Below are 13382 nucleotides of genomic sequence, written 5' to 3'. Positions count from 1 at the left end.
CCCCCCCCCCCCCCAGTCAAACAAAGTACTGGGTTATCGCGTGCCTGACTGTTTCACTGTAGGGGTGAGAGGCAGCAAACCTGGTGCTCCTGGCCTGGCTGCAGAGCTTGCTTGTGTATGAACCTCAGGTATGACTGAGGGAAATTTTGGGATGTTTTGGGCCGAGAGAGGCACCCAGAAATATTACCAGTGGGCAAAGCACTCCCAAGGCTTGCAGGGTCTGTGCGCCCCGGGGCTGCATAGAGCCCTAACAAAGACCAGTGCCCAGGTGGTGGCAGCATTACCCCAGGCTTGTGGGAGTTCTGCAAGCGGGACTCCCACTGGTGGCAGGCACCCTGTGAGAGACTCCCAAAGCGAGGTTTTTGGGCCTGGAACAGTGAGGCAGTTGGTTCTGCATAGTAGCGCCCCCTACCATGCCACCAGTTCATGTTTAATACTTATTCAGTACATGACCAAATACAGAAAAAATTCTGTCCCTTTTTAGACCACCATTATTTTTGCATGTTGTCTCCCTTCTACAGTTTCTTTTCCACTCATACTCCTCTGCTTTTGGCCACTTTCCTTGTTCCTTGCTCTGCATTTACTTCTGTAATATCTCCTAAACTTGCTTCTAACAGCTTCCATTCCACTCCTTTTCTGTTGCATCAACTAGGATGACTAATTAACATTGATACTAAAGTGTTATGTAGAATGGCATTGCAGTAAAATTTAATAAGTACATAAAACACTGGTTCTCAACATTTTTAGACTCAAGGCACCCATCAGAAAATGCCACCTCTTAATTTTTACTTATTTTTTTACTACAAAAAAAAAAATAGAACAATTCTTCTTTTGCAAAGAACTTGGATCACAACAGATCAGACTATTTTAGCAATAAAGATTTCTATGTGAAAACTCTACGTTTATCTTGTGAAATGTGTTTGTATGATTAACAATGCTAACATAGCATGGAACCCTGCAGCACTCTTGAAAGTATCACAAGCCACCCCAGGGCACAAAGGCATCCTGGTTGACATAGAACTTCTTACCCTAAACCAGGAGTTCCCAACTTTTTTATGCAGTGGACCGGCAAACTGTGGACTGGAAGTGGCTGCGGTCAACCCTTTTTTATATTCGGTAATAAAAAGGGTTGGCTACCAGTTCACAGCATGGCGGTAACTTCCGGACTTCCGGTCCAGCAGCCAACCTTCCTGCAGACCAGCAGCCAACCTGTACTGGGCCACGGCCTGGGGGTTGGGAACCCCTGTCCTAAAACTGTTTTAGGCCATCTGCAGACTCAGGCAAATCTCATACATTGATTTTGAGACTATTCATGGTTGGAAGGTTACCTCTGAGGGCTGGAGTCCTTCCCTCCTTCCCTCACCTCTTTTTTTTTAAATGAAAGTTTAGAGTGGGGCATTTGGCAGGCTTTACCCATGCTGCTTCATGCCACAGCATGCTGTGCCACGCTCAGACCTACTAGGACCCAAGATAGGTCATTCTAGCCTGCTACCAGAAAATACTGCAACCCCTGACTTAATGCATAATGTGAATGCCACAAAGTACACACAAAGGAATCAGACACTAGAGTGCAAGTAGCACAACTGTTCTCCTAAAAATTAGCCCTTCCCTGTAGCAGACCAAACTCTAAAGATCATGTCTATCAGAAGTTTACCTCTTGGAACCACAACTATAGCACAAAGCCTGAAGAACATTGTAGCAATTCACTAAATCTCAGGTCACCATGGGTAAAGGAAATATCTTTTCAGAACAGTCTTAGTTCAGTGGGAACAAAAATTATATAAGACATTTTCCAAACTGCTTAAGCTCCGCAGAGAACAAGAAATAGCCATTTTGAAACAATGAAGTTAATGGGATTCTCCTAAACAGATTATTCATTGAGTTTTCTCTGATTTAAAAAAAAAAATCATAAATTCTCTGATAAATAGCAAATTCTCTAATTAAAACCCCCCAGAATCTGTGATTAAAATTAAACGCCACTAATATATGTATGTGTATCAATTGAACACAATGTTTTATTGATATATTTACAATTTTAAAGCAATTTGGAAGCCTACCAGTGCCTCAGTCACTATAATAAAATAAATTCTAAATACCTATAAATTTTGGTGTTTGATTTTGGGTTTTTTTATCATGGAAAATTAGAGCTCCCCCTGCCCCCTTAACTCACAGAACAAAGGTCCAGGTCACACGCTTCCCACCCAAAGCCCCCTGGCCCTACTGGTGCCCTTCATTCCCCTCCTCAGCGCCCATACACCTGTGCTTGGTACCAGGGAGCAATTTTTTTCCAAGAATTTAATCTAGTTAAGGAGAATAAGGGCCATAAGCACCTTCTGCTTGTATCCACTCCCATTCCAGAAGCAACAGCAGTGCAGCATTTCTACAAAGACAGGCTTAAGCCATGCTTGCATGCTGAAAAAAAAATCTCTTAAAATTATGTGCATCAATGTCATCTAATCAATTCTATCATAATATTTTTTGTAGAGAATGATAGTTGGCTATATTAGTCTGAAATTGGGTAGAAGGTAGAGTGGCACCTTATAGACTAATGCAGAGAGATATAATCTTTCATAACCAACTGCTTACTTTGTCAGATGCTATGAATGGACCTACAGGGAGCAGGAGTTTGGATCAGAGCATAAATAGTTGTAAAAGAATTAGTGGTGTGCTTAAAATGAAAATTGGTGGTGTGAATGTAGCTGTAATGGTCAGATGCTTTCTGATACAGTGCGGTATTGTATACCTATTGCAAAGTTTCACAGTGGTGTCTGAATATGAATTTGTTGGGTGGACTACTACAGTCAGTTTGATGGAAGAGGGGAAGTTGTTAAAATCCTGGTGGAATTTCTTTAGATGTTATCAATGTACCTTAGGTATACTATATCGGGGGTGAGAGGACAGCTGCAGAGGAAGCAGACTTTAAGGTCTGTCTTAAATATATTGACATTGGCATGGGCACATGTATGGTCCTCCAGTGCGTTTCATGTATAGGTATAGAGAGTCTCCGTCTTCTGAAGTAGTTGTGTGTGAGGACAAAGCAGGAGAGTGCAGTGCAGACAGAAGCAGTGTCTTCATTGGGGATAATATTCTTTGACTTGTAATCTGTTCTCATGGATATTGGTGTGCAGAGGTGTGACATCCATGGTACCTAATATGGTGTTTGCTGGAAGCTTGTCAGTGAAGGCCACGTTTACTCAAATCTAAGATAACTTTGAATTTAAGATGATCCTACAATGACTAGATTCTTTGCATGGAAAATTTATAAATTTGTTATAATTTTTCATGTGTACCATCTGGTTGTTGGGGGATTGTTTTAAATTTATCCTGTCTACCTCTGGTGAGGAAAGCAGTGGTGGGGGGAATAGGCAACCTGACCCCCACCTTTTGCTCCCCTCGGTGCATGCCCCCCTGCCACCTGTCCTCTCTGCCACTTTTTCCCCCACCCCAACCATTTGTCTCCTCTGCTGCCTTTACTTCCCAAAGGAAATGGTAAAACATAAGAGTAATTTATGATTGGACAGGTTCACTGAAGAAAAATAGAAATATCTTAATTTTTTTCATTAAGAAGCAACTGCAATGCTATTTATTGTGTAACAAGATAACTTTTTGTGGTGACCTTCTTGGCTTCAGCAAAAAAGGGTCATTTTGTCTGCCTGCAATACAGAATTTCCAGAATACTAACTAGGGAACTCTGTCACTCTTAGTGTCCTCTGATATAGAGTATGGGCAGATGTAGTAGTATTATAGGTATTGAAGGATACTGGTATAAGCCGTTATGCTGCAACTGTTATTTGCATACTGTAGTTGTTTGCACCTTGTGCTTTCAGACTCAGTTAAAGCCTCTGCTCTTTTAATGATTTCGTTCAGCCTGTCAAATAAAACTTGATGTACACCTTCCCCGTGGGTTACATATACAACTGTTAGTAAGACAGTGGTGGCATTCTGGAGGCTAGGAGTTTTTGGTTTTAGTCCTGGGTGTGGGAGAAGGAATGTGGTTTAGTGGTAGCTGTAGGGTAACCTGAAAGGTAGTAAACCAAGTTGGCTCTGTCATTCATGCTCAAGTTCTAGATTCTGTTCTTGACTCTGCATATTGTGACCTTGTATAACCTTTGTAAAACTAAAGGATAGCTCATACTGACAGCTGTAGAATTGTATCCTTCGCAACAGGGGTGATCAGTTTATGGCAGGGGTGTCAAATGTATGGCTTTGGAGAGTCATGTCATTGGATTCATGTGGTTCCCAGCAGGGCCAAGGTGAGTTGGGGCAGGACCTTCTGCCAAACTCTGGGGTATGGAGACCTATTTGGAACATAGGATGGAAGTAAGGGGCAAGCAATGGCTGCATTAACACCTATAGCCACTGCTGGGGCTGGATCCAGCCTACAAGGAGCCCTGCAAGGTGCCTGAGGGGCCAGGTGAGTTTGACATCCCTGGTTTATGGAAATATAAACCAGTCAGTAGTTTTGAGATTTTAATTTATGAGTCATTGTCTCCTTTTTGAAATTGTAGAGTTGTCGCTCAGTTTATAAGGGTACGTGGTGAGGGAGTTACTGCATGACTGTCTTGCAACAGCCTTGATAAATACAGTGAAATTTAAATTTGTGCATTTCAGTTTTATATAGAAACAATTAACAATCAGGCTACAGACTTTTTTTATAACTCCTGTTGTATTAATCAGCATATGTTGTAGAACAGCACTAATTCTAGACTGCATTAATTGAGTTCAGTGGCATGCCTGAAAAAAGGTGAGGTGCTAGATTTAGTTGAAAGGTCATCTCCTTGGCTGCTGTGTATCAATCTAATTATCATTAAACCACCATAAAAAGACTTTTATAAATGACATGTTTAAATGCTCTTTTAAATAGGAAACTCCTATCCTTTTATCGTTATTTTCACTTTGAGAGACACTGTTAATGCCAGCAAAGGCTAACTCTTGTATTGTGTGGAATAAAAATTTGGCAAGCATCTATTTGTACAAAACAGAAGGTTTTAAGAAGGACAGGTAATGCATTTTGGTTAATAAGCTGTTCTTGGAATATATCTTTTCTTGTAAAAATATATTGCTTTTGGTGCGTAAAGGGACAAAAGCAGTTCAGCCTGCCTGCCTGAGAAATATGCTGCAAAAAAATTAAGCGATTTAGAAGAGAATTCTGAACACTGAATGCAAATGAGTTAGGGGTTATTTGGTGACAGCATTGTGAAATTAAATTCACTTTAGAACTAATAGAATATATTCCTTTCTTGAGCCAGCATGAAGTGAAATTACTTTGCAAATGAGTGGCATTTCATATTGTGCTCTAATGGCTTTCTTAGGAGGAACAACATCTGACTGAGTGGTCAGTGGGAGGATTGGTATATTTCAGCTTCCTTTGGCATGGAAATTCGAATCAGAAGCAGATACCGGGATCCAGTGAGAAATCCTATTTCCTGTTCTTGAAGGAAGAAGATGTATAGCAATGTTGACTGAGGATATAAAGGGTGAAAGAAGAGAAACGCTATGATGTGAGGGGAAAGATACTTTCAAGATTAAAGCATGTATATGAGAAGGAAGATTCATAAAGTTCAGCTGAGGCTAGGACACAAGAAATAGGAGTCAGTTGCTTTTTTGTGAATAGTTAAAAGGCAAGGATTATTTTAGGTTATTTCTCATAAAAACCATTAAAGAGAGAAACTATCAAGATAGACTAAAAGTTCTGTCTCTGACAGAGGCCTTTAGTTGGAGATATAATAGCTACAACAGTGGCAGCGTGCCCTCACCCCATGCGCAGATCCGGGTTCATGCACCCCCTATACCCTCCTGGGGTATGTGTAGCAGTGGGAGCTGCCTCTCCTCTCTTTGAATGAGTCATTCATAGCTCCATCTGACATTCTGCCCTAGCTGTGCAGTGACTGCCCCAGCCCCACTCCCTCACTGCCTGGGCTTTGATCTGTCCTCCCCGCCCCCCCCCCAATCCCTAACCCCACAACAGATTTACCAGCCAGATGCTGCTGTCCAAGCTGCGTAGCTGCATGTCGGCAGTCAAATCAGCCATCAGTATCTGCCCAAAAAATCTCTATCGGTGCACCCCTAAAAATAATAGAACATACTGAAAATCACAGAGGAGAAATATTGTCTTGTTTGTTTGGGGCCTTATCATATAAATGGTTTTGCATGTGCTTAAACTTTACCTGCATAAGTAGGGAAAACTTCCCCTTTAAGCTAAATATTCACCCTTTTGTTATACATAAAGATCAAACTTGGAAGCAAAACCTCCACCCATGCTCTTTAGGTTTTTTTCCCTTTATATGTCTTAGAGAAGATTTTAGAAATGAGACATGTCAGTATTATGTTGTTTGGCACATATCCATTAAACTTTGTAGGCTGCCTTTTTGTGCTTATTGTTAAATGTGCAACAGCAAGGAGGAAGAAATGTAACTTCTCCGCAACTCTAGTGATGAGGCAGTTTTCTTTTCCATAAGATTATCTGCAAACACTTTTTTTTCATGTCTTTCTTTAATAAGTTTTTACTCTTTAAGGAAGCAATTGTGTGACATTGAGGATACAGTTTGTAAATTTAAGTTGTGTTGAGCTGCAGTGCTCTAGTGAAGAGAATCTTCATAAATCCTTTAGTAAAGAGCCTTGAGGCCCCTACATGTGCATTTTGGCTAGCAACCTTCTCTTTAAGAAACAAATCCAAAATTAACACAGCTGTCTCTCATGGAGAGGTAACGGTAACTTGTGTTATGGAATTTCTTAGGAATGCAGTTATTCTGGATTCAGATTTGAGGTCAGGGCAAACAAAATAGCTAGTAATTTGGAACAGCAAACAGATTTTTTTCAGGGTTAAATGCAGTACTATTAAGGGTGTGAACTAAATGAGCTAATAAGTCTTCCTTATATGTAATTTCTTGATTCTTGGATGACTCTTAAATAAGAATGAAAATTATATGCCTTACTACCCTGATATTTTAAATATGGAGCAGTAATGAAAACTTCCTGTATTTTCTGATGTTAATGAAGAATTTAAAATATACTTGGCTTACAGTGTATTTGGAAAGATTGGCTTGTATTATTGGTCATTGTGACCATTATTTAAAATATCCTTTCCAAGTGTTATAAAATAATCCAGTAGGCATTTCTGTATATGAACTGAGTAGAACTGAGAACAAGACTGTTTTGTCTTTTCCCTTTTATTAGTCTGTACATGTAGTCAGCCAAATCCTGACTCCTTCCATAAATTCTTACTCAGATTTTATTCAAGCAGATTCACTTTGAAGTCAACAGAATGCATTAGGACTTCAAGATTAGATCCAATATTAATATAAACACGTGATTTGTTGGAATGAAATATAGTATTAGCAAATCTCTTTAACACAAATAGAAGGCTTTTTAATGCTTTCCTACTGTGTTGTGTATTAAAATAAAATGGTAAAAATATGACAGCTTTATGCAAGTTATATAAGTTACAGCCTTTGCAAACTAGCTGGGCAGAATAATTAGTGGCCTTTCTAAAAACTTAAAACGTTATGTAAAATGCTGTTTATCTTGGACTTTTAGTAGCAGTTACGTTACATACTTCGTTTTATAAACCACATGAGTGAGAGCTACAAACTTCAGTTTAACACCATACATCCAAAATGTAAGCCTAGCTGGGCTGGGAGATAATACCACTGAATGACTACAACAGCCAGAATATTTTAAACTTTTAATGCAAATGATCTGATTTTTGTTTTTCTCTTTTTCCCTTAAGGGGTCCGTTCAGTGTTGTGCGGAGATGTATCAACAGAGAAACTGGACAACAGTTTGCTGTGAAGATTGTCGATGTAGCAAAATTCACTTCAAGTCCTGGATTAAGTACAGAAGGTAAGGCAAGATTTTTAAAGTACACGCCTGTTTGTAAAGCAGTGTGCTTCTATACATTCATCCCAGTATCTGATTGCTAATTTTAAAGATCTTTTCTGATCTACGCTGGATATGAGAATAAACTAAATAGTTCCTGCATTGCACCTAGAAATAGCTACATTCTACTACATCTACTTAAAAATTAGTAGCTCCACAACTTCCTGGTTATAGAGCTGCAGACTAGGAAGAAAATTAGATCTTATGCTTCCTTGAATATTTTTTTGAAAAATGTTTTTGGCTAGCAGAAAAAAGTGTGTACCCAGAAAAGAAACTGCTAAGAACATTTTTATTACTTATATTATTTTTGTCAAATACAGGGCAGAATGAGCCCAGAATCCTTTCTGAAGCTTAGAACATCAGCTGTAAGGCTAGAAAAGAGTCCTGGCCTTTTGGTTGGTCTACCTTACAAAGTGACCCTTCAGTTTTTAACTAAGTACTTTCTCAGTTTCCTCTAAATTGGTTCATCATCTGCCAATTTTCTTTTCAAAACCTATTCCAGCGTGAAGAATTTAAACTGCACATTTTTGATGTATTCAAAGTGCTTTAGTATTTTCGTGACAGAACAAGACACCTTCACAGTATTCCTTGCAGATAGGGTAAAAGGCCAGGAAATAGCTCTCTAAAAACTGTTGAAATGGCTATTGAATTATATTAGGTCAAACTGTAAAGCTACTAGATTATTCTTATCCACTTATTCCACAAAGGATTCAGGAAACTTCCGTCACCACTTTGAAAAGCGTGCCATTCAGATCTTGCCAGGGCAACTGTGTTGTGATCCGTCCATGTTTTCACTTTAGTTGAGGCCTCAGTTGAAGTGCCACAGGCAGAGGACTATCACTTCCCATCTGGAACTGTTAATTCATCTTTCCCTGATGAAGCTGTATTTTTTACATCATAAAATTTAATCTCAGGCTACTGTAAAATGTTGCAAGACTTGTTGTGCAGACTAGCTAACATACTGAGATGGTCTACAGAAAAAATACAGAAATGCTTTGTTACCCTGGGCATCACAACATGAGGAAGACCTAATAATGTTAATCAATCAAAACTTTTTCAATCCAGCTAAATTACCCTAGCAGATGTCTGCCTTTCTGACACCAGCATGTCTAAGAGATCGGACTGAGCTTTTGAGTGCCTTTCTAGCTCATTAAGGATGTTTATACGTCCCCTTCACCCTCTGCTGTCCTTTTTATAATTTTGGTTAGTGAAAAGTCAAGGCAAAGCGATTACATAAAGCTTCAAAAGACAAGGACCACAGGGGCTAGGGATAGACATTACACATAAACCAGTTTAAGTGATCAAAAACTAGTTTAAACCTGTAACAGAACAGATGTTCAGTGCACATTAACCAGTTTGAAAATGGCTGTAACCAGTTTGAGATAAACCTGGTTGAATGTAGTATCAGACTGAAGTGGTTTGGCGTACACTGCTTTATGCAATGTCTGTTCCAGACCCCTTGATGGTTTCAGATAAACCACATGCCCCCAGCATCCTGACATGCTCTGTGGGCTGGGTGGGGCTCTCTGCTCCACAGCAGGGCTGGCCCCTCCCCTCTGCTCCCTGGCTGCAGCTCCGGCAGAGACTTGCAGGCTGCTCCCTCCCTCCCCCTCACCACTCCCTGCTAAGCAGGAATTCACCCCTCCCCTCTGCTTTGATGAGAGGTGTCTGTGTATTAGCTAGAAGACCACATGCTGGCTACAGTCCACGCTGAGTCAACAGGTAGAATCAACAGGTAGCTGGTAATGTCCCTCTTGTGTTCTTCATGGGGTGATAAACACTATTATTAATTCCCTGCTGGGCTAATCGGAGCATCCTGCTGGGGCCTGGCCACACCCCCCCCTCAACTCAACCCTTTGGAAGGGAAGGGAAGGCTGCTCTAGTGCCCCCCAGCTTCTAGCCTGAGCCACTACAGGCATGTGCCTGCATTTCTGGGATGTCTGTACAGTTACGAAGTGATTTAGCCTAGCCAGGTTAGACTAACCTGCAAAGATTGAATCAATTCAGGCTCAGGCTTTCTGAATGTCTGTACCTAGCCAAACTATTAGATTTGACTGAGGCTTTTAACTAAGAATTGCTGTCTTTATAGACTGTGGTGGTGAAGTAATGATTATATGACTTTGGATTCCATATATACAGCTGAAAAAACTTCCCCATAATAACAGTGAAGAGAAGTTGCTGATTTTATCAGTTGTCAGCCTGTTATCTTTACTTCCTTGTAAAGTAAGTAAGAATGCTGCAGTTACAACTTCCAGAGTTATTGCTAGTCAAGTTGCTATGAGAAGGTCTTCTTGGCTTTGGTTATCAGGGATTCATAAAGACATACAAATGAGGATCTTCATCCCTTTTCAAGAATTCCTCTCACAAATGTAACATTAGGGGGTGAAATAACCTCTAGATTTCAGACAAGTAGACAAAAGTACCTCAAGAACACAGCAGGAAGATGTTTTACTCATTACTTTCTGATGCCTAACAGGAAACAGGGCTAGGCTTAGCACTCTAATTTAGATTTTAGACCACTGACCATCATCTTCAAGCTCAAATTCAGAATGTTAAATCTGGCCTCAGTAACTCTAACCCTATATCAGCATAACTGGAGCATATAAGGATTCACCCTATGTACAAAAAGGATTTAAGACTTCAAGCATGCAGTCACACTAACCAGAACAGGTTACAAATATTCAGCCTATTGATAACAGCAAGGTTACTCATCAAATGGCTGGTCATGGCTACAGTTTACCTTAGGAAAGAAGGCGTATATACAGTTTACTGTGCTTGGAAAAATTACTTGTTCATGAAAAGTTACCTCTACCTGCAGCCAAGTTGCTACATTGGATTCTGCGACTTTTTGCTTTTCTGGCTTTAAAAGTAAGAAAGGAAAACAGTAGATTTTATAACAGTAGTATTAGACTCCCCAGTAAGTAGTCTGTTTGCTAGAACAAAGATCCAAGTCATTCTAGACCTGACCACCAAGTTATGGATTCATTCTAAGACACTGGTAAGGACTTGTCTCAAACTCCTGGGTCATATATCTGTATCTAAATAACTCAGTGTGCTTGATTATACTATTTCTGCATATCATGCATGCTTAGACACTTACATTTATTAGATATTTATTAGTGAAACAACAACAGTAAATCAGTGCGTTTTTCAAATTCTGCTTTTGAAGTTTTCCAGTACCCAGCAGAGACAATTAACGAGATGCAGTTTATTTGTTTAATAGGTACTAATCTAAGCATCTTATATTTGTTAAGGCCTACCTAAGTTTTTTTTGGACGGAGTAAAGTTTAACACTTAAATGATGACGTTAAGTTACTTGGCTTCCAAGCTTGTGCTGTGTTTATATAAAAGTAAAGGTCCATGTTTCACTGTCCTTAATCAAAGTTCTGTTTTCTTCTGTGTTTTATACTTGGTCAAGTGCATGGAAATACTGTTTTATTTTTCAGTCTGAGGGTTTGAGCGGTCTCCCTTTTTTCTCTGAATTGAAACGTGTGTGCACACATGCACACCATTTTAAAACATGTCCTCCTTTTCTGTACTAGAATATTTAAGTTGCTTGTGCTGAACAAAGTTCTGTTAAAGTCCAGATTACATTGAGTTTGTCTTAGTATGACATTCCCAAATTCTGAATGTAACTGATCATAAATCTTAGAAACATGATGAATTCTGTTTTGTTTGGCTAAAAGTCTTAAGTATGTTATTTAAAAGAATATTCTTGAGAGGAGTTCTGTATCTAGTGAGAGTTTATTTAATTTTAAGTAAGCTAATTCCTTATTTTCACGTGAACCAGTCCATTAGATAAATTGTTAATAAACTTATTTCTTTCACTAATGTTTTGTAGCATGGATGTTTTCTTGTTCATATGCACCAAAAAGATATTTTGCCTTCGGAGTAGAACTAAACCACAGTTGAGAGTGCAAATTTTGTTCTGTGCTTGTGTAGGGATTGATTAAAACCTTAAATCTTGCAGAATTTCTACTGAAAGAAGTTATGACTGAGTTGAGGCCTACTTGATTTCCCTAAGGAAAATAAAAATATGAATGAGCTGTTACACTGCTGTAGTTAGTAGGTCTAAACTTTCTCCCACTTTATTGTCAATTCAATTATTTTGAAGACTTTTATGTAGAAAGGTAATGTTGAACAGATACACATATAACATTACATATTTAAAGCATTTCTTTGAGGAACAGTCAGGGCCTATGAGAAGGGGTAATAGTGGTACAGTTGTACCAGATGGCGAAGGTCAGGTGTTCGCTCCAAATTTATGACAGTTGCAAGTAACTTGGGGGTAAATAAAGTAGAGGTATGATCTCTAGACATGTATTTCAAAACTTGTGAATTCAGTTTAGAATTCTACTAGAATTTTTTATTTCCTGATTCCAAAATGGGAGGTGGGAGGGACCCTCAAGTTTTTTCCCTCAGACCCTGGGGACATCCTTGTAAACTTGAGGATCAATAAAAAGCTATTTTGAATTTTTACATTTGTGTTTAGGATATGACCAGATATAAATTTAGCTCAGTATACATTTGGGTAAAAGAGAATTTGTATCTTACTGGAAAAAAAAAAAAAAAAAAAAAAAAAAAAAAAAAAAAAGTAATTTCAAAATTTAAACAGAAACATCGAATTAAATATTACTAACTTGTAATGATACCATGAGATTTCAGGAACAGTTTCCTTGCTGGGTGCTAATTACCTGATAAACTGTATACAGTAAAAGCTATGTTAACCAGCACTTTATTAGACGGAAAACTCTATTAACCAGCATCTGAGCGACGTGGCAAAAGCAAAACTGGAAGTATCACTTCCGGGAAACTTCCTATTTTGCTGCTGCAAGCTGAGTTTTTCTTCGCCACTTTTGGCCCGCAGCCCAGGGAAAAAGCAGCCTGTGCGGGGCCCCCCCTCTCTGTCGCCCGGCACACTGATGCACCAGACAATGCACATTTGATTGTCTGGAATATTTGATTAACCAGTATCCTCCATTCCTGGGGCATGCTGGATAACAGAGCTTTTACTGTATAATTAAATATTTTTGGTCACATTTGAACAGACATATACCTTAGGTTCGGGTTGTCAAACCGTTGGCCTGCAGCCTGCGTGCAGTCTGCGAGGGTTTAAGTAAGCTGTGGACCCCTGCCCAGCTGCTGCTGCTGCCCCCATTGCTCTGGTTGCAATAGCAGCCAGAGTCTCTAGCCCCCTTTCCTGGTTTTTGCTGCCTGCCCATATTCCATGGTGTGGGGTAGTGCAGCATGGTGTGGTCTGGAGAGCCAAGACTGAGCCTGGGCCTGTGCGTATGGTACAGTGGGGGGACACACGGTTCAATGGGCAGAGAGGGCCTGCACGTGGTGTAACAATGGTGGTGGGGGCATGGGTACATGGTGCTGCAGGTGAGGGACATCCCTGCTACCCACAGGGCCTGTGGCATACCTTGATGCAGCCTGTGGGACATTTAGCCCCACAGCCACGTAGAAGTTGGACAACCCTGCTTTAGTGGGTGGGTGGGTGG

The 13382-nt window shown here is 39.9% G+C and overlaps 1 protein-coding gene across 11 annotated transcripts in view; it reads left to right on the top strand.

Moving 5' to 3' along the window:
* The window catches only part of CASK (calcium/calmodulin dependent serine protein kinase), a 491685-nt gene that overhangs the window by 121917 nt on the left and 356386 nt on the right, over positions 1-13382 (top strand). For all 11 annotated transcript variants that reach the window (XM_019524150.1, XM_019524148.1, XM_019524143.1 and 8 more), the window contains exon 2: positions 7730-7842. In XM_019524150.1, the coding sequence (XP_019379695.1) occupies positions 7730-7842 (113 nt within the window). The remainder of the gene's footprint in view (positions 1-7729; positions 7843-13382) is intronic.

The sequence above is a fragment of the Gavialis gangeticus genome, unplaced genomic scaffold (genome assembly GCF_001723915.1).
Source record: "Gavialis gangeticus isolate Ggan-Ray unplaced genomic scaffold, GavGan_comp1, whole genome shotgun sequence".
In the NCBI taxonomy this organism is placed as follows: domain Eukaryota; kingdom Metazoa; phylum Chordata; order Crocodylia; family Gavialidae; genus Gavialis; species Gavialis gangeticus.
This window is presented reverse-complemented; position numbering and strand designations above follow the sequence as displayed.